This window comes from Linepithema humile, chromosome 1, assembly GCF_040581485.1.
Source record: "Linepithema humile isolate Giens D197 chromosome 1, Lhum_UNIL_v1.0, whole genome shotgun sequence".
Taxonomy (NCBI): Eukaryota; Metazoa; Arthropoda; class Insecta; order Hymenoptera; family Formicidae; genus Linepithema; species Linepithema humile.
The window spans coordinates 3,556,741-3,583,150 of NC_090128.1; the positions used below are offsets into that span (position 1 = coordinate 3,556,741).

Consider the following 26,410-nt stretch of genomic DNA (forward strand, 5'->3'; position numbering starts at 1 on the left):
GCAAATAATCGATAAGGAGAGTCTCTTAAATGTTAAAAGCTTTGGAGTGCCATTAGCTGCTCAATGAAGTGAGAAATTACTTCCCTCACAATAAAAGTAAAGATGGTCCATTTCTTAAGGATTAGTGATGTAAGATTTTTTATAATAATTTAATAAGGCAAAAATTGAAGAACAAATTTTTTTAGAAAAATGTTCCAAGATTTTTTGATATATTAAAGAACCCGGAAAACAGTGAAAAATATTTATATATTCCGGTTACCGTTCACACTTTTCATCTTACAACAGCATCAATAAATCCTCTTCATTTTTTATTTGATTGTTTCATTTCTTTTGATTTGTTCTATTACTAAAATAACATTTTACCAACAAATTTTATGTCATTAATGAATCCTAAGAAACGGCTTCTTCGCTACCTTGTTCTTGCTCACGTGTTTCCTTGCGCCATTTGAAAAAAAAAAACATAAAAAATTTTAACCAAGTATTTATACAATAACCTTTTTATGGAACTTCCTGAAGATAAATCTTTCCCCTTTCTACTCTTCTCCTACATACTTTCACCTTTCCCACATTCTCCCAAGTTCACGTGTACTCGTTCGTGCCATTCAAAGACATCATACAGCCACAGAACAATCAAATTGACCGCTCATACCGGAGATTTATCTCACGCAAGACTGTTCACACATATCGTTCCTCTACCCACCCCTCGTCACGGAAATGGAGGAACCTGTCCGAAGATGATACGTATGCACCATCCACGAGCTTGCCTCCGTGAACTTCCGGTCCTTCGTCTAAAGGTCAGCTTCGCGCGCACGTACGTATATATTCGCGATCGTGTTTTCGGTAACTTCGTAACGTAACTTCCGCAGGCACGGACCAATCACTGACGCGAATGGTAGCACGGCGTCGGTATGACTGACTTCTCTTCTCCTGACCCGTTGTGCATGACCTGCACGACTTATGGCAGGCAACCTCCCGAAGAGGCGTATCCGTGGTTGGTCAGCCGGTTGGTCGGCCGTTCGCTTCCTTTCTTTCTAACTCGCGGGTTTCGCGCGCGTATTCGTGTCGTGCTGCTGTCGCGTCGTACGTATCGCTCTCGTCCGCGACGAGGACACGGCTTCAGGAATTGGAACGCGCCGGTACCACCGATGAGATAATGCATTCGTCTTCGATTTATGGCAGTTCGATGCGCCATGTAGCAACGTGATCGAATCAGTCGCGCATAAAGAGCCGCTGGGCGCGCGTCTTGTCTTCCAAAATTCCCGAAAGTCAACGTGTTTCTCTTCATTACACTCGATTGCGTTAAATTAAATAAATATGATAAATGTACATTCTTCTACACTGCTTTCAAAATAATTTAATGTAAGAATAAGCAATGATTGAAATATTAACTTCATTTAATATACAAATTTCTTTTTCATATTCAATTATTTTGTCATCCTATTATATTAAACGATTTTATTACTAATTCTTCTCAATGCAGGGAGTCTTTAGATTTCCCGCCTTCGAGTGCTTCACCTACAATCGAAAAGGGGGCCACGGTCTCTCTCATGATTATTGTCGAGGGTGAATTTCAACCTACTCGCGGGAGGCGCGACTGAGCGCTTATAAACCAATCGCCGGCATGCAAAAGGAAGCATCGGAACCCTCGCGCGGGGGGTTAACCGTTTATGGAACGGCGCCCCCGCGGTATGCCGCGCAACGCACGCTTCGCGACCGAGAGTCGGTGACCCTAGATCCATCCTGCCCCAGTATTCCAGTGCGGCCGACGGATATGCGCGACATGTTATGCGTCTATGATGACGCGGATGACGCAGGCGTGATACATTGATAACAACGTCAAGTTTATACAGGGCATCGAAAAAAAAAAAAAAAACTATAATAGAAAGCAAATAAATGTCGCATACACGATAGAAGCTGGAAGCTTTCAAAAATAGAAAACAGTACTTTTTCCGATTTTATTCTTACTTCCTTTTGTTTGAATAATTCTCATTCAATATATTTAGACTTTTTGAAAGATAAAAATACTATATGTAACATAGGCAAATAAGTTCATATAATTACTTAAAAAAAGGTATAAATAATATAAACAATGATTAGATTTATGGATAAAAAAAATTTTCTTATTAAGCAATTTAAAAATGAGTTAATTAATTAAATTTTCAATCTAATGTGTTAATCTGCTAAAACAATTTCACTTTTTTTTTTTAATGTAAAGAATGAAATGTAACGTTTAGAAGAGGTAAAGGACAAGCGGGAAAGAGCATCTCGATTACCTGCAGGCAATCCGCGAGCTGGGTCAATACTGTTAAGTTCAGTTGCCCCCCTTTCTCAGGGTAGCTTTTGTTAAAGTCTCGTTCAATATGTACGCAATGTTATTGCTTGCAAGCACGACTGCAAACAAGTTAAGAATTAACTCGAGAATGTACCGATGTATTCTCCTGACGAGAAAGTAAAGCCAAAGTCTATTATGTGAAATTTTACTTGCGCGCCACTTATCTCTCTCACAGCCGAACAATAATAAAGTCCGCAATTTAAAAAAATAAGTTCACACAAAATTTCTTTCCAATTACTTGTGCGACTAATAATTTGTTTAACCAGGAAGCATTTAGTCGGATTAATTGAGCTTTTAGGATGCAAATTTCTACATTTAATTGGCGGTCGAAAGCACCTTGCCAAATTATTGAATCAGCTCGTCGAAAGCGGTACGGCGACGTTGAATGAATCCACGCGATGTCCTATCTAAATATACTTCACTCATCTATTTCGACGCGACGCCTTAACGAGCACAAATACATCTTCATCTATGAATAAAGCCCCATTAATTTGACGCGATTTATTCGCACGGTGCTCGAAAACGTCGATCCTTTCTCCTTCAACGCGCCGATAGAAAACGCCGGCAAAGTATGCAAATAAATTCTCAGTAAGTGGGTCACGTCCGATATTTCCAAATTGCCGCGCACGACGTATCGACGTAAATTTTAAAGAAGCATCTTTTCACGACTGCGGTACAGAAGGGAATGCGGACAAAATTAGAACTGTATCAAATTGAAAGGAAATCGACATTCTTACTCAATCGAGATGTAGTCTATAAATATGAAATACTAGTAACGATTACTTATGTCCACCATTCTACCGCCAAAAGTATAAATATTTTCGTAATATCAATATTGACGCGAGAAGCGCGATATTTCGATGCTATCGAAGCGGTCTTCCAAACAGTCAAAGCTTTCGACTGTTTGTGCTTATCGACTTCCATGAGCTTGCGTCAGATGGCACGAGCTTGCCAGAAATGAGTTTATCGGACGTTCGATTTTAGCGTAGCCTAACTTCGGCGAACGGGCTATTTGTGTCCGATGTTTAGCGCACATTAAAGGTCTCAATCGGTGGTTGTTGTACAATAGATTAAACTTCTCTCCGGTAAAGGAAAAAAATCAGTATATAATAATTATAAAATAAAATGTCGCACATATTTTTTGCGATCTATCGATTCAGTAATACGCTCTATTTTCAGCTTTATTACGCCACGCTCGTCAGCTGATCTCGTAATAACATCGTCGCCCACAATCAACTTTTCCAGAAAATTTTACATTTTTAGCTATCATTTATTAAAATGATGCAATATAAATTGCAATGGATAATTATAAAGAATAATTAGCGCAAAGAATGCGCGCAGTACGAAGCTTGCGGTATACCTTTATTACCGGTTAGTACAAAGACAATTGTTACACCATGTAATACTCAGATGTAATACTTGTTCCTGAGAAATCAACGCGCAATATCGATTGCCGTTTGTCAGCCAATTCCCTTCTGCGGAATGCAATTTAACTTGCGAACCGTGCGGTGCGCGGAGACAAGTGTTCCACGACCCGAGCGGATAATTAGTATTCTCGTCAGACAATCATTACCTTCTCCCACGCTCGGGCGATTTCCGTCTCCGACGCGGAAACATCCTCATCCCGAGAAACGTGCTCCTGATACCAGCGTGCATCGTCGACAACGTCTACTCATCTACACTTCGATCACGAGAGTCTCATGATAAGTCTGATAGCACACGAAATCTTCATCGTCGACCACCTCAAACCACGTGTACAAAATTGAAAACAAAAACTGTTACAATCCGAATTTCCTACAGCTTAAAATTGCAATCAACCGCTTTGATCGAAACTTCACATATTGCATGCGCACAGCTATCGAATTTTCACGAACCATGACGTAAACTTCATCAAACTTATTCGCACTTGAGCACGTTAAACTTTCATTATCAATCGACCCGCAGCGATTAAATCAATCCCCTTTATACAGACCGAATTCCAATCGATCGCCTTTCGTCACGTGCGTAGATCGAGCCTCCGCCATCGAGCGACGATACTAAGCGCGATTACGCACTCCAAAAAGCAGTCTACTAGCGGAGACACTTTCACAGACAAGCATCCCGATGTTAAAAATACACCGCCAGCCTTAATACGCGTTTCAGAATCGGCAAATCGCCGGAGATTCGACTGACCGTTTCTCTTTCTCTCTCTCTCTCTCTCTCTCTCCTTCTCTCTTTCTTTCTATCAACAATCGATAATTAATAATAAAACAAGAATTAATTATTTAAAGAAAAAAAAATTTTGCATTTTACATAAAAATTATTCTTTATATAAAAATATTACGTCTTGCAGGGATAACGTCGCGCATAAAGCGCATCTAAGTAAGACATATTATTTGTATCTTTTCCGAAGACAGCCTCTAATTATCCGCGACTCACGTACGAAGATTCGCGATTTGTCATTCGTCTCTTGCTCTCGTTTTCCCCCCCACTTGGTTCGTCTATTTCCGTCTATATCTTCTGTCCTTAATTTAGTTCGGGTGACACTGGACCAGGCCGCCGAACGGGATCTCCCAAATTGCAGGAATCGACTGTGGTGCCGTCGTGCGCGCGCCAGATCACGATGAGGTTTAATTAATTTGATTTACAGCCGCGCGGGAGGTGATCTATCAGAGTGGAATGAGAAGCGCAGGAAACACGAATGATATTGCAATGGCTCGAGACAGGTTAAAATGCATTAGCTGCTAACCACTTAAGGAATATTGACATTTCCTTTTCAAAATTGTTAACGGATGATTTAACATTAATGTTGCTGCAACATTGCAATAAAAGTCGCAACTTTCACTGGCTTTTGAAAATAACGAGAGAAAAATAGTTCTTTAATATAGAAAATAATATCAACCTTAGATATTACTTTCACTAATTTATCGATTTTATAAATAAAATCGTACAAATACAAGGCCTTGTTTTTACGTGGAATTTGTATAATGCTGAACTTCTCTGATTTTCTCTTCCTTGACCTATAATATCTAATGTCAGATTATACAGCGCCGATGGCGCACAAATTTCGGAAACCATAACGTCCTGACATCACGGAACCCTTCAAACAAGTGAAGCCTGATCGCGAAGTTCCTAACGATCGCGCGTGTCTAACGATAAATCCAATCAATCAAGAGAAATTTTAATTTATCTCACACTTCAAGAAAAAATATCTAATCTACTGGCGCTTTATTTTTTTTTTCTACTTTTCCTCGTAGTAATTTATCTTCGACTGACAACAAATTTTAAGTATGATTAATTGTACTTGCCAAACAAATTTGGAATCGCCTGACGCTCGCAGGCAAATTTTCGTGGATCAATGTAGTTTAATCCCCAGAGTGCATACTTGACGTTCACGTTATGGCGGACGGAATGACAGTTAGTATATTTTGGAAACGGAGGTAATGTCTGGTCTGGGAACGGCTAAACAACGTCAGAGCGTTTGCCAGAAACTGCGGGTTCAGAAAGTATCGGTGCGACATCATCTGTTCGCTATAAATATCCCGACTTCTTACGACCGCACGTCGGAAATTTTTATTTGCGGTTTTCACGAACGTCTATAATATATGGCCACTAGACATGTGTCTAAATGTTTCTGTGGAATTTTTAAGGATATCACTTACGGGTGACGAAGTATATTAACTGCAATTAGCGCGCAAATCATTCTGTTTCTGCCCTCTGACACGAACAATCGAGGGTTAATCGTGCAGATATGCGCGGCTTTCGATGTTACAACACGTTCTACGCATTCCTGACATACCGAGTTCCAGGTGAATTGAAGCGCGACACAAACACAAGCCCTTTGAGTCAAACTTTCAAAGGTCTTAATTGCACGACTTTCTACAACTTTTCTGAATAAGACAAAGACAAAGATGGAATTAAATTCCTAATATCTGAGATGTTCGGTAGAATTGTGTTACGATATCTGTTATAATTTAGTCGAGCTAAATTTTCGAAACTGTCTTCTAAATGCAACTGATAACCTCGAAATCAATGAGCTCAGAGCTTTGCACCAATTAAAGAATTAAACAAAATTGAATGACTAAAAAATTTCTTATGCAAATTTCTCAGCACGACCAGATTAGATAATCGTTTATCCAAAAGGATCATAATAAACAAATCAAGATAAAGAATTTCACACAATAAAGAATTTCGTGTCGTAACACATCGATAATAGAGATCAATCGTCTACTTTACGCACTGGCGCAATGCAGGCTGTAAGGAAAGCCACCAGCAAGCCGATACGCACGCGTAAGCATGAAATTACCGCTGCAATTTCCACTAGGAGCAGGAAACTCAGAATTTGGTCACGTGTGCGCGATGATGACGTTAGCCGGATGCAGTCGGCGCGCGATCGATCGCAGTTAAAGGTGTGAAAGCTTTCTCGTTCTGTATGCCGATACTTTCTATTATATCCGAAAAATCCGTTTTAAATCTCAAATCAAATACTTGATTTTTAACTTTTATAAACGATCTTTGTCGTATTTACCATATCGTAGCCGTCATACTTATTGTAATCAGCGAAAATAATGTTAGATTTGTCAAATATTTCAAATATTTCAAACTTACGGATGTCATTTTAATTCTCTGATTTGGATTTTTTTCAGTGAAAATATCAATATATAGTATTCAAACAATTAAAAAAGAAAGACTTTTCCAAGCGGGCTTAATAAAATTTCGTATTGAAATTTAATTAAAAAGATATACAAGTATAATATTAAAAATTAAAAAAGTAATCTTCAAACTTTTTCACTAAAAAAAATCGACTCTAAACTTCTTATTAAAAAAATATCCATAAGTTTTGGAACATCTTGTCTATTTCAACCTTTCTTGTTTTTTTTCTTATATTCAGTTTTGTGTTTTTATTCTATCTTGTGTCTTGCTCAAAGTTTGCATTCAGTATTAAAACCCTATGCACAAGCATCTGGTTCGAATTTGCCTTAACTTTATATCTGTCATAATTTTTTAATCCACGAGTTATCTTTTCCTAATATTTTATTACTTGAACAAAGAATTCTTTGTAAATTGTTCGCATGTGCAATGACATTATCGCATAAGAATATGTTTTGTTCGCAAAATTTGCGCTATTAAAAGGATGCGACTCACCCTTCTTTCGATGTACAAATAAGATTTAGTAGCTGCACTTACCTGTAACAAAAAGAAACAAAAGTACATTAGATTAGTCAAATTACATGTTTATTGATCTTCTTATATTAGTGCTTATTAATCTTCTATGTTTTATTCTAATAAAAAATAATCAAAGCAACATATATTGCAATGGCATTAATTCTTGTAGTTCCATTATTTCTTTATAAGAAATAAATCCAATAAGTAAATCCAATAAATAAATCCGGCTTTTCTCTAACGATGAAAAATAATTGATTTCCAATTTAACCAAACAAAGTTCCCCTCTACAAGACGACCATGCCCATTCACGAAACGATCGTTGAAGGCGAACACGAGAGCGGGTTCAAGTGCGGGCTAAAAAGCGCGCCATCGGCGAGGAGGGAGAGGGCGGGAAGCAGGGCAGCGCGATATGTCGCAATGCGTCTTGACGTCACCGACGCCGCTGGTGGGATTCGGGGGTTGGCGGGCAGCAGGTGGGGAGGCCACGAGGGGTGTGCAGATGCACGTGCATACGTCGCCAACGAGCCATCTGTCGGCCATCGCGACAAAGTGCACTGAAAGCGCATGCAGCACTGGTAATTCAACCCTCTCGCCGCCGGGACACAGGGTCAATCGAGATAATTGAATCGGTCATTCGAAAGGGACAACGTAACAGAGAACATCGATACATGTGTGCAATGTAACACACTTCAAGTAACACGGTTGCCTTAAAAATAGCATCTTTGTACCAATAAATAGAATTATTTCATTTATCTCTCTAAATGAATTATGAAAACGTGACTGGAAACAGAAAGCTTCGACGGCAAAACGGCAAATAAAAAACGTTTAGTTAAAGAATTCAAACGTAAGACATCTCTAACGTGCCAGCATCATTCGAACAAGATCTCTCGACTAGAATCCTAATAAGTTCTCCACCTTCCTTTTAATCTGCAAGAATAATCCTGCATGAAATTCAATTTCTTCCTCCTACGAGCGAGACCCTATCACTCTCAAGGAATTACAACAGACCGGCGATGAGCATCCTGCGACCGAATTTTTGCGGGAGCTAACTTGACACATACTTTGGTAATCTCATCGCCGTCTTAATATTCGCGAAATTGGCGTGCCTTCGAAAGGAGATCCGAAAGAAGAAGCGGACAGAATGAGTTATTATCGCCTTATCGCGGTGGGGGCATTCAAAACGTTATCCCGTGGAATTACGACCGCGAAGTTCGCGAGGATAATGGCGTACACAGCCAGGGAAAGATCGATGATCGAGCTCGTTTGGAAACTTCCGCGAATGCCGGCGCTTAACGAGAATTCAAAAGGGTTGAGGGTCGCCGTCGCGACCGTAAAGGACGGCGCTATTTCGGTCCCGTCCTCACTGTCGCTCGCCACGACGCGATCGGGGGTTTTCAGTGTCGTTCTGTGTGTATGAGTACGTACAATAGTGCGCGAAAACGGTGCATGATTAATTACCAACTCGTTGCCATGGCGCGCGTTTCGCGAATACTTAGAATGCGAGTCTGGCAATTGACTTTCTAACGAGATGTCCTGAACATATCCAGTTGCCTTGCAGTTATGAGATATTCAGAACAAAACACCCTTTCGCGATATAAACGCCATGTATAATTAAAATTAGAATTCTCTCCGTTTGTATGTAATGTGTTTCAGCCACTTTTGCTAATGTTGAAAAATGTCAAAATAATGCATGCAAATGCGTGGATAATACAGATTAGCAAAAAACAAATAATTTACCAAACATATCAGCATTTGTATAAAAGCATGTTTGTTTCGCACAGAAACGAGTAGATGGCTCCACCCACTTCTTGCAACGAGGGTGCAACACGTGCATCGCGCAATCAGCGGTGATTCTATCGGTAGGCAATGTTTACCATATTGCTAAAAATTTTCCAACGTTATATGTAATTCAACATAATTAACAACTTTAATTTTAATAAAGTTTCTTTCATCAATTTCATTTTTCATTTATACCTATTGCACATAACAATTTGTAAATAATTATAAAAATTAAGCTATAATCCGGCCGTGAAATAATTCTTATCGGATTTCTTATTGGTTTACGATCAATCACGTGTCTAACATAAAGACTATTTTAAAAAATTCATATCTACTTAAAGAAATTTGTGGAAAGTAAAAAATCTTTTGTAATTAGAATTTTCATCGATAGATTTTTATAAGCTAGCTATTATAAATCACAATAGCCATAATTTAAAACAAAATTTCATATAAAATTAAAAGTGGACAACAATTGTCTGGAAATAATCCTTCTCATTTATCTAGGCGCACAAAAATTTTTTTTTACAACAAACTTTAAAATGGTGAGATTCAATCCTGTCGATTTTACGTTGAAATGCCTGCGGCGATGAAGAGCAATAGCGATCGGCCCAGTAAACCACGCAGCAACATACGAGCAACAACCCTCTCCTCGCTGTATGCCACCGTACGCGTATGCGTGTCTACTTTGCAGCATATACGTCGCGCGCGCGCGCGCGCGCGGAACTTCACCAGCTGGCGCACACATCCCTATCGATTCATCACGAAAATCATGAATGAACGTAATCCCTTCGATGCCTGAGCGCTCAATGCCGGGCTTTCTCACGCGCTAAATCGCCCACGGCGTCGCACAAATAATAATAATAACGATGAAATTAACCGTGAACAATTAAACAATTTGTTTCATTTAATTTGTGAAAATTTGCAAAATGTGAAATATTTATTTTTCAAAAATGTATTACCTCAATTTTCACGATAAATGTTGTTTCTGTTTTGTTCCTTGGCAACAGAGAGATAAAATGCTTTATTTGTTGACTGTTATTTATTCGTTTAGCTGATCGATATCTATCTGGTGCTTCTACCCCCGCGAGATTTGCCGATATTATTACGTCTGAGGCGCGCTATCGATATCTTCCGAAACAGCGCACTTTATTTGATTTGTTAGAAAATTGTGAGCAAATCTCAATTTAAGAGCCGTCGGCTGTCTATTAGTAGGCTCGACGTGGTTAACGTTATATGCGGCGTGTACGGTGAAATCAAGCTAACAGGAGTAAACCTTCCCCGGGGACTTCTTGCGACGACGATGCCGACGGCGATGTCGACAATGACAGAGACAATGAGATGATAATACCCAAGCGGCAATGCAATGTTTAGTAACAATTAAACTGCGTTTCAATCTTTTCAGTGATGAATCTTTCTGCGTGATTTATCGCTACTGAATAACTGTGAGAATTGATTTTTATTACTTGACAAAAAAAAATAGTCTAGCATTACTTTCATAACTTGCAAAAATGTAATGTGATAGAGAGATATGTTTTCAACGATCGAAAGTATCGTCACGTTACATCGTCTATCATGCAAATCATCACGACACGTTGATTGCGAGCGTGCCGATCGTTCGAGCTTGATCCCCGCCGGAAGTTTCGCACACGCGATCACGTATCGACCGACCAGCGGAAACCTCGCGGGCTTTGCAATGAAAAGACTTCAAATTTCGAGAGACTCACGTTCGCTCCAAATGATTTTATACAGATATCACGTATAATGCTATTATGTGCGTAAATATATTCAATTATCATACTTCCAATAATTAATTAATATTTTAAGAGATTTACGAACACTCACGTTGTTCCAAATAATATTATATGCAAATATGTCGAATTATTGTATTGTACTCAATTAACCATACATATTAAAAATTATGTATTTAGAATTGCAATATTTCATTCTATAAAACAATATTACTCTATAAGTGTTTCTTATGTAATATGTATTCTTTTAGTACAATGACATTAAATCTTATGTAAATTTCTTTAATCCTTTTTTCTGGAAACACAATTTCAATTTTCAGTTCTCGCTTTGTTCCGTATTAAATTAATGCCTCTTCCATCGTCGGAACTGTCGCAATTTCAGTAATTGCAGTCAATTCGTTGAAAGTGAATTTCAAATGACGACGTTTAATAGAAGAGCCGCGTCTCGTGTCGTCAAATCTGTTGCTCTGATTCGACGATTCATTAAACACTAATAAGTAATTACCGTGATATTCGCCATGAGACAAATAAAGAAATAGGTTAATTAAAATTATCCTATACATTATAATCCTCGATATACCTGCATTTATTCGAGAAAATTTGCAAATAATAAATAATTCTATCATATAAAATATTTAAAAAAGGCACAATAGTTTTTTTCAAAACACATTGAGAGCATTAAGAAAATCCATTTAAAACTCGAGATATTGCAACTGACGCGAATAAATGTTTTCCGTCCTAAAGACATCTCAATTCGTGTAAACCGAGACGAGAAAACCACGTGGCATCAAAAATAACGGACACCGACATTCACCAGACGAGACACGCGTTCAAAACAATGAACGCAGTGCAGAAACGACGGAACAATCATACGTGTTGAAACGGTGCCAATATCACAAGTTCCTGGCAAAGAAAACTTGCCAAATTTGGCCACTCTGTAAATAGAGGACTCCAACCGCAAACGATCCTTTCATCGCGCTATCCTCACTTTTTCATGTCCCCGTCCGCTTATTCCCAACTCCTCACAATCTTTCATCCGCCCATCGAGCGGTGAAACTTTTTCGCTGCGGCAAATCCATGTCTTTACGCGTGAAAATCCCGCAGGAAGACATTCACAGATATCTCTCCACATTTTCTCTTTCTCTTCACATATATCTCTGGATACGACAGCTTCGGATACAGATAAAATGGTTCGAAGGAAGTACTTTTTATTTATGTATTTCATTGTAAATTTAGAGCATCGTTATATTTATTTTAAAGCACACATGTGTCATTTATATTTACGTCATTTCAAATTTTTACAATTCTCATATCTTTTCATTTGCTACAATAAAATATATATGTATTTTTTAATTTCTTAAATATGTAGATATTTCCTTCAGAAATCTTAAACTAAACGTATACAGTTTTTTAAGCCCTTTAACTCTGTAAACTCTCTGTAAATTCTCGATTCAGACATAATTGATTCGTGTGTACCATTTAATTATTCAAAATACTGTATGTATGTAGAAATTATTTTAAACGTTATCGCATGCTCTACATACTTGATAATATATGTTATAAATTAGGCTCTCTACATATCCCAATAATATTTATTATAAATTTGGACATATTTCACTGCTGAAACTCTAATTCCTATTAAAATAATTCATTATCATTTCTAAGCGTTCTATCGCACGCACGTCCTGCGTATTTCCAAACATTTTACACGCGTTGTTCCGTCGCAGTTGAAGTTATTGTGACACTTGAATTTTCGTTGGATATTTTCCAGAATATGGAGTTGAAATAGTTGGATGAAAACATCTAACGTATATTAACCGACATTTTCAGTTGTTCCTGCGGTTATCCGGCGGAAGGAGTTAACGAGCGCCCGTATAATAAAACGCACAAATCCAGTTGCAGTGACAATCGTCGTTTTTAGAAAAACAATGTGACTCATGAAACAAACTCGTGCTGCCACACGTCTCTGATTAGTTTTGTTTAATCCCTCGTTAAACATGCGATTGTTTTGTTTAACAATAAAAGCTCGCAGTCATAAAAACGTACATAACCGCGTAAATCGCAAAAAATAAACAGCACAAAAGAGTCAAAAAAAAGTTTAGTCGTTTGAAAGTCGTTATTTAAAAATAAATGTGTGCGTTTAAAAATTTATTATAAAAATTCAAACAATGGTTCCGAAAAGTTTTGACTTTTGCTCGTAAAAATATGCCTAATAATATGCCTCTGTAATATAAAAATATTACAGAGCTCACTTATATTAATATTGCATCACACAATAAAGCCTCATAAATATAAAATATAATGTCCACTTTTCTCTAACAAGTTTTTTATTGAAAATTAATTTTCAAAATATTCAAGCTTGAAACTAACAAAATAACACCTCTCATAAAATAATTAATAAGAAAAAATCGACCACAAGTTGATCAAAAAAGCCTGTAATATTATTTTCGAGGCGCTCTGCGCACAAAAAACAGTAATTAATTCTTTGGGAACGATCAATACCTTTACCTCACAACCTTCTTTTCTTTTTTATCATACTGTTTTCTCGCGGTGGCGTCCTTAATTACGCGGAAAATTTCGCAATAACACCGTGCGCCGGATTAAACTACTAAAAATTTATCACGATCGCGATAATGAAATATATATCACTGGCATTTCAACTTTTAATTTTATTAAAACCCATTTTAAACGATCTCTAATTTGTGATAAAATTTTTGTTCAAATTGCATTTATAATTTATGAAGTAAGAGGAACTATTTAAAACTTGAAAATAGAAATATATACATATGTATGTATTCCAATTTTTTCTGTTACATAAAATAATAAATAGATTTCCATCTGAAATTCTGACGTGAATTATAAATCGCTTAAAACGGACTCATCAGACGTGAAATAAATGAAGATTGGCAACGATATTATTGCATTAAGTCAGTCCTTTTTAATTTACAAATTATGATTATTCTTGCTCTTTCTTCTCTCTCTAACCATACACCTGTTATGTAAATGCAGATCGTTATATACCTAATTTTTAATAGATCCACGACTGCTGCATTTTCGGTCATCGCGCGGAACATAAGTGCGCGATTCACGCGACGATCATTAGCGCGCGGCTATGATTTTTTCTAAGGCGCGTAATCGCTCTGTAACAACGTTACACGCGAACACAGCAACACGTGGCACATTATAATGTGGCTCGCGCGACTCTTCGGAATCAACCGGCGAGCGCGATTTGGCAAACGGACTTCCTGACGCCCGCGGGAGATTGGTGACCAAAGAATGGGCCGGAGCAGTGGAGGAAGAGTAATTGGATTAACCCCAACCGAAACCCCTTTACTCGCCTAAGTCTCGAAACGGTGGGGAACTTTAGTGACCGCATTCGGAAATGTCAGTGGAGATTTCCGTCTCGAAGCTAGTAGCAGGCTAATCGAAAACCTTGGTTCCTCCTGGCGCAAGAAACTCTTGGGTGACCTTTCCAAGTGCTATCAAGACTTAAGAGGACAATATGCCCCGAAGAATATTTACTTCAGCCAGAATTATATCTACAATAGATTAGCTTCTCGACTTATCGGATAAGAGATACATCACGCGGCTTTTCCTGATCGAGTTATTTATATTACGATTATTTATTCATAACAAAATTATCGATTATTCGTTAAACAATTTCCTCCGGAGAATATTGCTCGTCTCAGTCTACTCTTTTTTTTCGCTACTATTACCAAGGGGGAACCGTAGCTTCGATTACGCCGAGATTCTCAAGCTGCTGAAACCGAGGTGGATTATGCTATACGATACGTGACGATGCGTCAATATTAGTTCGCCACGACGCCGCTTTGTGCACAGCCTACTTCCCGCGGGAAAGAATATAAAGGCTATTGAGTATCTACTGTGCTATACCGCTGTAATACACAAGCGTTATACACGCATTTATCGTGTGTATGTATGTGTGCACGTGTATATATGTATGTATTTACGTCCGTATATGCCGCTTGTTGTTTCACGAGTAGATGCATTAAAACGTCACGCAACGCACCGCTCGGCACGGATTAGGCTGCTTTAATGCGTTCTCGACGAGGCAGACATCCCGACGATGCATACACAGTGTTTGCGAACGGCAGCGATATTACAAATGCAAAAGGAAATTAAATCCAACGAGTATAGATCGGTGTTGAACCGAAAGTTTCTGAAGGCTTACTCGCAAACTTCGGAGTTATCGGAAAAATTCCGTAACTTCGAAATCCGCACTGAAAATTGTTTCGTAACTTTCAAATCTTTAAGAAGAAAAAAAGAATTCACATATATCAATTTTGAAAATAATTAATATAACTTTTTGTGATTAATTTTTAATATTCAAAAAAAGTTTTGTTACTTTGTTAGGTTAAATTAAATTCGGCGATGCCTTCTAAACCTGCGCCTTCGAAAAAGACAGAGTTATCGATTCTCGCGACGCATCTATCTCCAACCCTCCTCACTTTATGAAAAAAAATAGATATCCGTTTCGTCTACGTACTCTTGCAAACTATACAGGCTGGGTCAAAATTTTATGCGGAGACGTTGATATGCGACAATAGAAAATGTCTTACGAAATACCCTCCAGCTATTCGAAGGTTCTCTCTTCTTAGAAAACATTTGACGGATGATACATTCAATTTTCAACGTTCAAAATAGCATCTTACTTTATACTTCTTACATTTCCGCATATTCTTGCAAAATTGAAATACAAAGACAAAATTAAGAATAGTTTCTCTTGAAATACTAAACTGTTAGAAGCATTCAGTTTTAAAAATATTGTACAATTCGCCATTTTAACAGATTAAGTAATAAAGTTTTAAAACGCCATTAATTGTCAGCAGATAATGTTCGTACAAAAAATTAAAAAAAAATTAATTTCGCTATTTTTCAAACATACTGCGAAAATAAAGGATCTCTTTATCTTACCTCTTAAATAAAAATACTTTCAAATAAAAAGAACATGTGTATGCATACAATAAAAACGAGCGAATTCTTGAGCTGGTCAAATTCCTAAAAAATCCTACATATATCCCTCGGAACTTTTACTTGGATATTGTATTATTTAGCGACGATATGCTATCCTGGCGTAAAACAGCTGCACGGAGTGACCCAGAAAACTTTCCTTCCGAAAACAATTTGCCCCGCTTATACAAAATAATTTCAGAAGAAATTAATATGTATTTATAGCTGCAACTTTAATGATTTTTTTTTCAAACTAAAAAAACATTATGCACGCGCGAAATAATATAGACCACCCTATATAAGCGCGCGATATGAACATGCAGAACATGGAAGTCCATAAAGCTTTAAGTCAGAAACGAATGCAAGGAGGACACGAAAGGAACAGTCTGAGGAATTCGTCCGGATATTCCCAACTTGCCGTGCAGGTTTGCAAGACTTAATACTTAAACCATGCGCACGTACACGATGTATTTTCTGCGAAAACGAGGAACGGAGACATAAAGAGAGATAATTAGGAATAGCAGAGAAATGTCCCTTAATTGCTTGAATATTCTACGATCTTACAAAAAAATGTGTGTAGTCGTGAAAATTATTCATGTAACAAATTTAACTCTTTAACTTTAGCTTTAATAAATTAAATCAGCACATAATTTAGCATAAAGCGCAAATTAAAATGTAATAAAAAATCAAGTAAATCAACTAAAATTTTGGACGACACGTTTGCACCATTTAAACTGTTTATTTGAACGTGTATACTTACATCTATTACGTGGCTTTAACTCACGTTTATTCCGTAACAATGGAATACGCAATATGACGATTCGTTCTGCTCGATAGGGATATATGTACTGCTTTATATCTCGCGTAGACGTGGTCGATGGTTATAGCCACCGCGAAATATCCTACGTGGATAAATCTACGTTCCGGACAGAGCCGACCAGGCGGAAAAACACTCATGCACGAATATCGATGACGTTGTCACAACTCGAGTAGATGAAAGAACGAGGGAGAGAGAAAATGCGCGACGGAGGAAAAAAAATACAATTTATTATACCGCGACAGGTTTCGCCAGGGAGATATACATTGTGTAAACAGATCGTCACTGCGTAAACGTCTTATCACTAGCACATGTAGCTTCACATTGTTCGTAATATCGAAATCAGCATCAGCGTGAAACTCGTTAAAGATCTACAAATGGAAAGATCTACACTGTTCGTGCAAAATCGCGAATTTCTGAAAGAAAGAAAGGCATGACGCAAAAAACACTTAAATTATTAAATTTCTAAATTATTCTAAATCTCTTGGAATTTATTTAGTTTTTCAAATTAAGTTTTAAATTAAGTTTAAATTGTTAAATTTTTAAATTAAATTTATAACTAGACTGAATACTTCTAGAATCTGAGAGCTCGTATTCTCAAGAATTTTTTATGTATTTTCAATTATCCCGACTTTCAAAATAATAGTATGATGTAAAAACTCTACGGATTTAATTATACGCTCCAAATGATTGTATAACGAATACACCTAAATGTTTTATCGCTAAAAAATAAAACGCGTTCATCTAGATTGATCCGACAACAAAATGTGCAAATGTATTTTTATAACTGGATACAAGCGAACTAGCAAACTTTTTTTTTTCATTTTGTTAGGATTTGCGGAAGACACGCAGTCACGTTGGGCGACGTTGCAACCGCCGCCTATGCAGTCTATTAAACATAGATAAGAGTACCGCATTGCCGTGAATCGGCGCGAGGTAGTGTGTTAGAGGTTTCCTGCGCGCCATGCCCGGTCTTTCCCTGCACCAGAGGTTCTCCAAAAATCAACTCCGAAACGTGTCTCTAATTCCGTTGCTGTGTGTGTACATTACATGCTTTCACAGAGCCAAACTTTAATTGAGGACACCACTATTTGGCATCGGATAAATGCCTTTATATTTTATCATTTAACTACCAAATTGCATTTAAAATAAATTAATAAAGAATTTAATAAAAAGATTATATTGTTAACGAATTGTGATACAACACATTTTTTTAATAATATGTAGATTTTAGTTTGAAGGATATTTTTAAAATTAATTTGTATTTTTGATTGTCTGCTGCAAGGAAATGTCTCATTTTTTCAGAATTAATGATCTAAAAAAGTAATATAAAATTTTTTAAACAAAATCTAATTTAAACAATAAAGCAAATCAAATAAAAATATTTAAAAAATTGAACAAAAAGCATTTAAAATTTTTGTAAATACTACGTAAAAAAAAACAATCGAAAAAATAGCAAAAAATTTTATTTTTATATGCTGCGGTAATTGTTAACGTTGTTTAACTTTATAGTATTTTAACTATGCGATATTTTTGAATCTCAATATCTCACGAACAATTTATCGGTACATGGAAAATTTTTTTGCATTTAATGTTCTTTAATTTGTTCTACAATTAAAACTAGATTTTGTAAAAAAAATTTTTCAAGTTACTTATCCGAAAGTTAGTTATCTGAAAGAAAAATGCGCCATGTCCTTTTATGCAAATTCAGCGAATGATTTGAGATCAGACGATCAATTAACAATTAGTCAGATAAGAGGCCACAATCAGCCATTTCTTGAGAACCACTGAAGCACGAACGACCGTGCAGACACTGCACAGACTCTACGTACAGATACTATACCGGACATTCTGTATAGTCGCGCTGCATATAATGATAGTGACGAAGCTCTGTTTTGCGAGCTCGGTGTCGGGTCGCAGCCTCGCTCTTGCCCTCGGCCTCGTTCGTTATTCTTAACGTCATCACGACCGCAGTCGAATCTATGCGTGTCTACCACCCACTTCCATGCCCACCTTCGCTTTCGCGCTCACCTAATGCACGTCGCTTACGTACACCCGCAGCGGCGGCTCCGTGTCTCCTCCTCCGTATTTCACTCTACCCGTCGACCATTTGTCGCAATTTAACACCCCGCGCAATCTGTTTCACAACCTTTCTTTCTAGAAAAAAAATTGCGCGACTTTTTGCGGATTCATCGCAATTGTATGTGTTATACCGCCGCGAAAAAGCGCAACTAACGCAACGCCGAGTTTTTATCTTTCTTTTTTAATGTTTTCTTTTTGCCTTTACATTATTCTCGATCACGGACATATTTTCTCTTCGTGTAAAAACCATTTCACCGATTGTAAACGACGATCTTCGTCAGCGTGCTTCCCCCACATTGATTATCGAAGTATTACGTGTCGCGATTTACATTTCCCGTCGCACATACACATTTTGTATATGCATATCGTATGCCATTTATAGAAATTCTTACACACGCGCGCTATTATACTGCGAAATGTGATGACATCTCATTTAAATGCATCAAGCATATCGCATGCATTGAAATTTATCATATTAAATCCATGCGGAAGGAGAGAGACTGCAATATCGATGCTCTTTGCGCCGAAATTTAGGACCTAGGTTATGAATGCTCTATTTACCTAACGTGAAAATTACATTTAATCTCCATTCTCGTGAAACGAGAATTACGTCTACATTTAGCACTAAATATGCTGAGACGGGATACGCGCCAAAGTGTATGCATTCTAGATGGCTAAATCCGGCGTCAGAAAGCGCGAATAACGGAGCGCAATCTCGTTCCCTCCCTCTCTCTTGCTCTCGCATAGTTTGCCGAGTGAGTCGCAACAGGTGCTTAGACAAAAGATACGGTCTAACCGGTGCGGTTGGATTCAGAAAAGCTTCGTCGCGGCCCTCGGTCAACTCTTTCGCTTCGATGACGGACGTAATGAGGATCCGCGGTCGCTTCTTAGCGCCAGAAGCAGCGAGCCGGTGCGTCGCTTTCAAGCTGCGCACGCCTCGCCGGCACTTCCCATCTAGCCGTCTGTCTAGGAATGAATTATTTCAGCGTGCTGGAAATTGTACTGAACACCTCTCACGTCGTCTTTGAATAAGAACGGATAGAAGCCACCGCGCGCCGCAGAACGCCGCGTGACAAGCTTTCGCAAACACGTAGATAAACGAAGAAACACAGTTGTTGACACTGTTTACAATTACGGACAGTCACTCAAGAGAGATGCACCTTTGTAAATTATGTACACGTGGAAGAGAGAAATTCGCAACGAGCCGGCAACGAGAATTCCGAGAGAGGAAACCTGAACCATTGAAACAAACATTTATTATTTACGGTATTTTCGTAGAGCATGTTCCATTTCTCAAAGATTAGTGTCATAAAATTTTTTTAAGTAAAATGTAATGCTTAATTTTTGTTATTTTTCCAATTAATGCTCATAGCAATGTAATAACTATAATTTTTAATAACTATAATTTTTAACGTTGACGTTGAATAATAAATAAAAACCAGAAAAGGTTTAAAATATCAATAACTATGTATCTCTTATTCTGTGAGCCAATCCGAGTGCGCGTAGAAAAGTAATCGCGTTTACAGAAGTGATTACGTTTACATAAGCGATAAGACGCGCGAATAAATGGCCGGTGCCGCAAAATGCCGTAATAGCGAAGCGAAAGCTTTCGGATATCAAGATCGTGCGGAAGAATGGTCCGTAAAAATGAATTAGTACCATATACACAGCGTCATAAGTGCCTTAACACATGAAGTTTTGCCAAGTTTGGAGTATTTTCGAGTCATTGTTTTTCTCGTTTCTAAGTTACAACATTCGTGTATCATGACTGTTGATAAAAAAAAATCCGAAACTATATTTTCATTAGTTTATAATTTATTTGTTGTGTAAATTATTATTTATTTTTTCATCTTACATTTAATTGCCACCCTCGTATATGTCAAACGCTATTAAGGCGCTTTTAACATCGTATGTACTTTTTGCTTCTCGTTTGTTTACTCACGTACCTGAAACTTAAGCTCACTTTAGATGATTTATAATTCGCGACAGAATTCGAGATAAAATTCTATTTACAATTTTATGTGCCGTATAATATAGGAAACATTTGAAGAATCAGGATACACATATCAAAATATACGAAGAGGATTGCAGGTACCTTATCCGCTTTTAACTTTACATAAAGCTTTATCCTAATATATAGCCGTCATAATTTATGAGAATAAAAATCCACCGATGAAAATCTTTAACGCACATAAAATATTAAAAAAAATGTTTGTATTAAATTGCTTCAAAAAATATTTGTATTAACCATTTAATTGTTTATATTAAATTATACGTTAAACGTTATATTAAATTACAAAAAGTTTTTTTTATTTTCCAAAAATTTTTTCCACTAAACCGTTTTAGTTATAAAACGAAATATATCGTATATGCGTATGTATATTCTGACTCGTCAAATATTTTCTGCGTTATACGATGCATAAAATTACAAATAGCATTCTATTTCAAATTCTGTCGTGAATTATAGATCATCTGAAATGGATTTTACGTTTCCAAACGTAGAATAATATTTTTGTCAGACGAAATCAGAATAAGAAGAAGTGTATCAGTTAACTTACGCTTGAGTAGAAGGTTTGAAGATATCGCTTTCATTTCTCTCACTTATTTCTCGCGTGTCCCGATTATTTTAGATTTCATTCCGTGTATGTATATGTTGTAACGAGAGTATAGCGTATTTATTACTCTATTCTCGTGTCGCAGTGACATATTGATCGCGATAATAGAGCGATTACAGTAACGAAACGCTGACTGCGCGAACGATTCTCGCTCATTCTCTGCTATTATTAATCACTTTTATCAATTGTCCCACTTATGATCTTATTCTAGCCACATGTATCCATATCAAGACTCTTCAAGTGGATTTCGTCAAAATTTCGACAGCCTATTCCGCCAACATTGCGAGCATTATACAAAAATGCAAAATGCGATTCTACCTTCGAAATTTGTGGCGATCTCTTTGAACCATCCGATATATCGAGCGCTTTTACCTAAAAGGTAACGCTTCGGGGAATTGCCGCGAAAAATGCCGAGCTGGAAGGAAGACAAATTCTTCCCATAAGGGATTTTTGTACGACCGACGAATCTTGGGACGTTGCAAAGGGAGATATTTCTCTCAATAAAATCGTGTAAAATTTCTTTATTGCGAGAAAATTTTGCCGGCAATTTCTTAATGTTATATGACTTAACTTTTATAAATTTTAAAATTATTTAATACATAATATTCCACTTTATCGAATCTAGGCATCATCTTCGATGACACACGTGCTAGACACGAAGATCTGGGATTTGCTTCTTAAAATTTATGGATTTAAAGCTACCGTTCTCGAGTCTGCGAATTTCGACTTCAGTAAATCTTTTGAGAGGATTCATATTTAATGAGTTACAACACAAGATTTATTTCGATATATTTGATAAAACGAGATTGTGGACAGAGTTTACGATGAAGATACGCCACTGGCGCGGCGTGGCGCGGCCTATTATGCCAACAAGGTAATATTTTAGCATCCCCTCCCCTCATCAATCGTTTCCCACCATTCCATTCATTCGCTTTCCATTAATTTTGCGAGTATCATTATCGCCGATCGCTCATGAATGAATGGGCACTGAAGCGAGGCAAACTTTGGAACAACGAGCCGCGCGGAACCGCGTTTGCGGGAAGATAATAGAAGGCATCGTGGCGACGGCATGGACAGGCTCATAGATTTCATCGTCAAGTTCTAATGAGAGACAAATACGGCATGGCAGATGCGCGGTTCAATTTTAGTTGTTCGATGGATAAAATGTGATTTTCCCGCTCCTCTCAATTTCCGGCCGCGAAACGGAACAAATTCATCGACTGCCGGCCGCGTTTTAGATTCACATCTATCGCTCGAATCTGTCATGCTGGTTTGCAGCGTTTAGTAACGTAATCCACCGTCTCTCTTTCAGCGAAGCTGAAATATTTTCGCTAACACAATTTTCTTAATCGGATCCGAAGATTCGGAGATCCATAACTCCTGCATATAAAAGTTCGTATAAAAGCGAGGCATTAGCGAAAGGCTTTCACGATATTTCATTCAACGGCGCGGCGCACCGATCTAACCGTTTCTCACGTGAAAAGCAGAGCGTGATAAAAGGAAAAGCATGCATTCTCCTCTTTCGCGATCTTTTTTGCTTTCTCTACAATACACGTATTAAAGCCCACCCACGTACACGCTTCAATCGTCAAAGGCGCGAAAAAACGAAGCTCTCATCTTGTCATCGCGTATCACAGCTATCGTGTAATTAAAGTGAATTCACACATTTGCGGTCCGAGTATTTAGGTTAAATTGCTTTAAGTAAGTCGCTCTCGGCAAAATTTTTTGCTCTAATTTAAAATTTAAATATATAACGTTTCGAGGTAAATCTCCATCGCGTCTGGTTTTCGTGGCCCATTCCCGCTGAATCCGACTTTTTAATACGTCTTGCAACTTTTTTGCTTCTCTCAATGTAAAATTGGTAAACATACTTACACAGTCGCGTGAACAAATAAGCAACATGGTTCAAAGGTAAACGAAAATGTTTGCACAGTATCCCAGAACTAGTCCCTATACTCATCTTGCTGTTCGCTTTTGCAGTTTCGAGCTGTCTAAAACTATGTATGTACTCGAGGATCTCCGGGTATAAGGGCATTCCTCAACGTCCGTCTACGTCGTCGCTGGAATTCCTCTCGGCAAAATAAAATCGTTCTCACAGGAATCGCTCACCTGCCCGGAGAACCTAACATTCGTCAGCATCGAAAGAGCAACTTTCTAGGGAAACGACCCTCGTTTCTCTACCGCCTGCTCAACCGGAAATTAAACGACGGTGGACGATAAACGCGTCCTCACATTCTTTACGATGCAAACCGCAAAGGGAGAAAGATTTAGGATACACATAAATATGTGAAGAGCTAAGCGTTCGTAGGACGTTTGAAGCAAAGATTGCCAAGTTAAAAATAAATTATTAGTAAATTGTTAATAATGTTAATAATATTGATACAAAAATATACTACTTGAAATAACTTAATAATAGCAATAACAATCGAGAAATTGATATTATTAAGTTATTGTAAGTAGTATATTCTTGTATTAATGTTGTTAATTATTGACAATTTATTAATATTACCTAAATATTAACTATGTTGCAACGTAATTAGAAATTTTATCGAATGTGCTAAAAAAGATAGGAAAAAGGACGCTTTTAAATGACGGCCTACGCGACCGCGTCTTTTTCAGCCATACAATTTGGAGTTCGTGTGATTTTAAGGGGTAAAATTGGTCGACGCGCATCCTAACTAACGAGTCTTGAGAAGAGAGAGGGAAACGGAGAACACGATGATGAAGGATGGACGAGAACTAGCAAAACTTTCGAATAGGGAAGATAAACGAGACTGTATAAATGCAAGGCGTCGAGCAACAGACGAAGTTGTTCAGAACAACTGAAACAACAACAGGAAGAGCAACCGGAAGCAACGATGAAATGAAACGGAGACCGTTTCGATATCACAGTTGCTTGTTCCGACTTACTTAATGCAAAATGTCATCGTGCGAACTCAATATGACTACATTTCGATATAAAGAGTGAACAACAATAATGTGCTAATTTTATGATTATCAAAAAACAATATACAAGATTATATAATATAAAAATTCTATAAAAGTGTTGAGAAAATTTGTGTACATAGCAATAAATGTAAGAAATCAATATGTGATTTTTTTTAAGTTGAAAATTAGCGTTTGATAAGGCGAATACTTTGTACATACATGTGCAGTACGCAATACGAGTAACAATATAATAGTGTGTAGAGAAATTTAAGGATTGAGTTCTGCTTTTCATGACAAAAAATAAAAAAATTTATAGACTTGTGAAACATATAAAACAAAAAAATTAAACGATTGAAGGGTTTATGCGTACAACGAAGCAGAAATAGACAGACACATCATATCGATGCGCTGCGATGCATAGCGAATACCAATATCTATTCGAGCAGCTGGCTCGTAAAATTGAAGTCACCGGTTCCGCGCCAACTGCGGAACACTTGCGAAGAATTTGCGCACCGATCAAGTACCTCGATTGAGAGTGACAGGAAACGAGCGAGTAGAAGATCGTGTCTACGACTGCGCGCGGCTCAACTGCCCCTTTCTTTCTCGACGACGCGACGTGTTTGCTCTCATCGACCCTTCAAACGGGTAAATCGAATTCGTCGAGTTTCAATCATCTTACGTTCGCTTTGTCAGTTCAACGAGTATCATCGATAAATTTTCAGCACGGTGTGAGTACCTTTCGCACGTAATTCGAGCTTTTTATGAGAAAATCCTTGAGAAGAATTCACCCGGTAAAACTCTATTTATAATAATTTATACTAATAAAATTAAAACAGTATGAGAATCGCCCGATAAATAAGATACGTAAAAATTGCACAGAAATATTCCAATATAAAAAAATTAATAATTGTATAAATCCAAAACGCACACAGTTAAATAGAATTAAACAACTAAATGATGTATAAAATGTATGTTTTTTTAACATCAAATGACATTTATATGTATATTTAAAAATTAATAAATCTAGTAGTGAAAGTTTTCAACGTTGAGAGACTCATTTATCGAATAATTCTCATACGTAACGAGAGTTAGCGAAGAGATTTCAGGATCAAATATATACGCACTGATTGAGCGTCCGATCGTTGCTGCCGGTGGTCGCCGAACCCTGCACCCCAGAAGCGGCGGCGGCGGCGGTGGACCCCGAGTCGTGATGCCTCCGCTCTTTGTGGACGATGCCCATGAGCTTCATCCACGGGTTGTTGGCCGCATGGGTGCCCATGCCGCCGCTCTGCCACATTGCGCTCGCCAGCCTCGCTCTTTATATAGGAGCCCGACGATCCGGGCTCCGACTTGTCTACGAATCTGGCCGCTTCGAGCGGCCCGCCTCCTCCCGGACTAACGCGCCCTTTCGTCGCCTCGTCCTGTCTCGTCGGAACAACCTTGTCCGACGAGAGCGTTTCGCTCTTCGCGCTTCGTACGTTCCGCGCGATGATCTCGGGCCGTCCTTCCTGGCCCGCTTCCTTGAGGTCCGTCGCCTCAAGGATACAGACGAACCGAATGCGTGACTCGGCGCCGCGATCCTTCGAGTCTCCCCCTTCGAGCTGAGCCAAAGAGGAGGAGGCGACTCCTACGTCCACGCGAGGGCCCACACGGCGCACCTGCAGCTGCACTGGCCCTGCTGGGTAGGTGCGAGGTGCCCTGCGCGGCCCCGTAGGCTCCCGAGCCCGGCCCTTGAGCACCTCCACCATCTAATCCTTCGTTTCGGTCACAAGGCTTTGCAGGCCCCGCACCCCCCCGTCCCGCCCCAGACACCACCACTTCCGTCCGTTCGTTTGTGCACTCGCACCCGCGTGCGTACTCCAGTCCCGACGGCCGATCTCGCAGCGACGTCGTCCGAGACGTCGCCGTCGGCGTCTTTCTTCCCTTCTTCCCAGTCAACGTAGTTAAACCGCCGGCTGAACGAGAAAGATTTGGCGAAGTTAACGACGGATCA

General features: G+C 38.3%; 1 protein-coding gene across 5 annotated transcripts in view; it reads right to left on the reverse strand.

The window, feature by feature from the left end:
• Nucleotides 1-26,209, reverse strand: part of Sh (Potassium voltage-gated channel protein Shaker) — a 107,151-nt gene extending 80,942 nt beyond the window's left edge. The window contains exon 1 of one of the 5 annotated variants that reach the window (XM_012370843.2): nt 25,542-26,205. In XM_012370843.2, the coding sequence (XP_012226266.1) occupies nt 25,542-25,714 (173 nt within the window). In that variant the 5' untranslated portion in view covers nt 25,715-26,205. Of the gene's footprint in view, nt 1-3,905; nt 5,392-25,541 lie in introns of those variants that run through there. The other 4 variants (XM_012370842.2, XM_012370846.2, XM_012370845.2 and 1 more) reach the window with 4 other exon arrangements.
• Between the last annotated feature and the right edge of the window lie 201 nt (nt 26,210-26,410).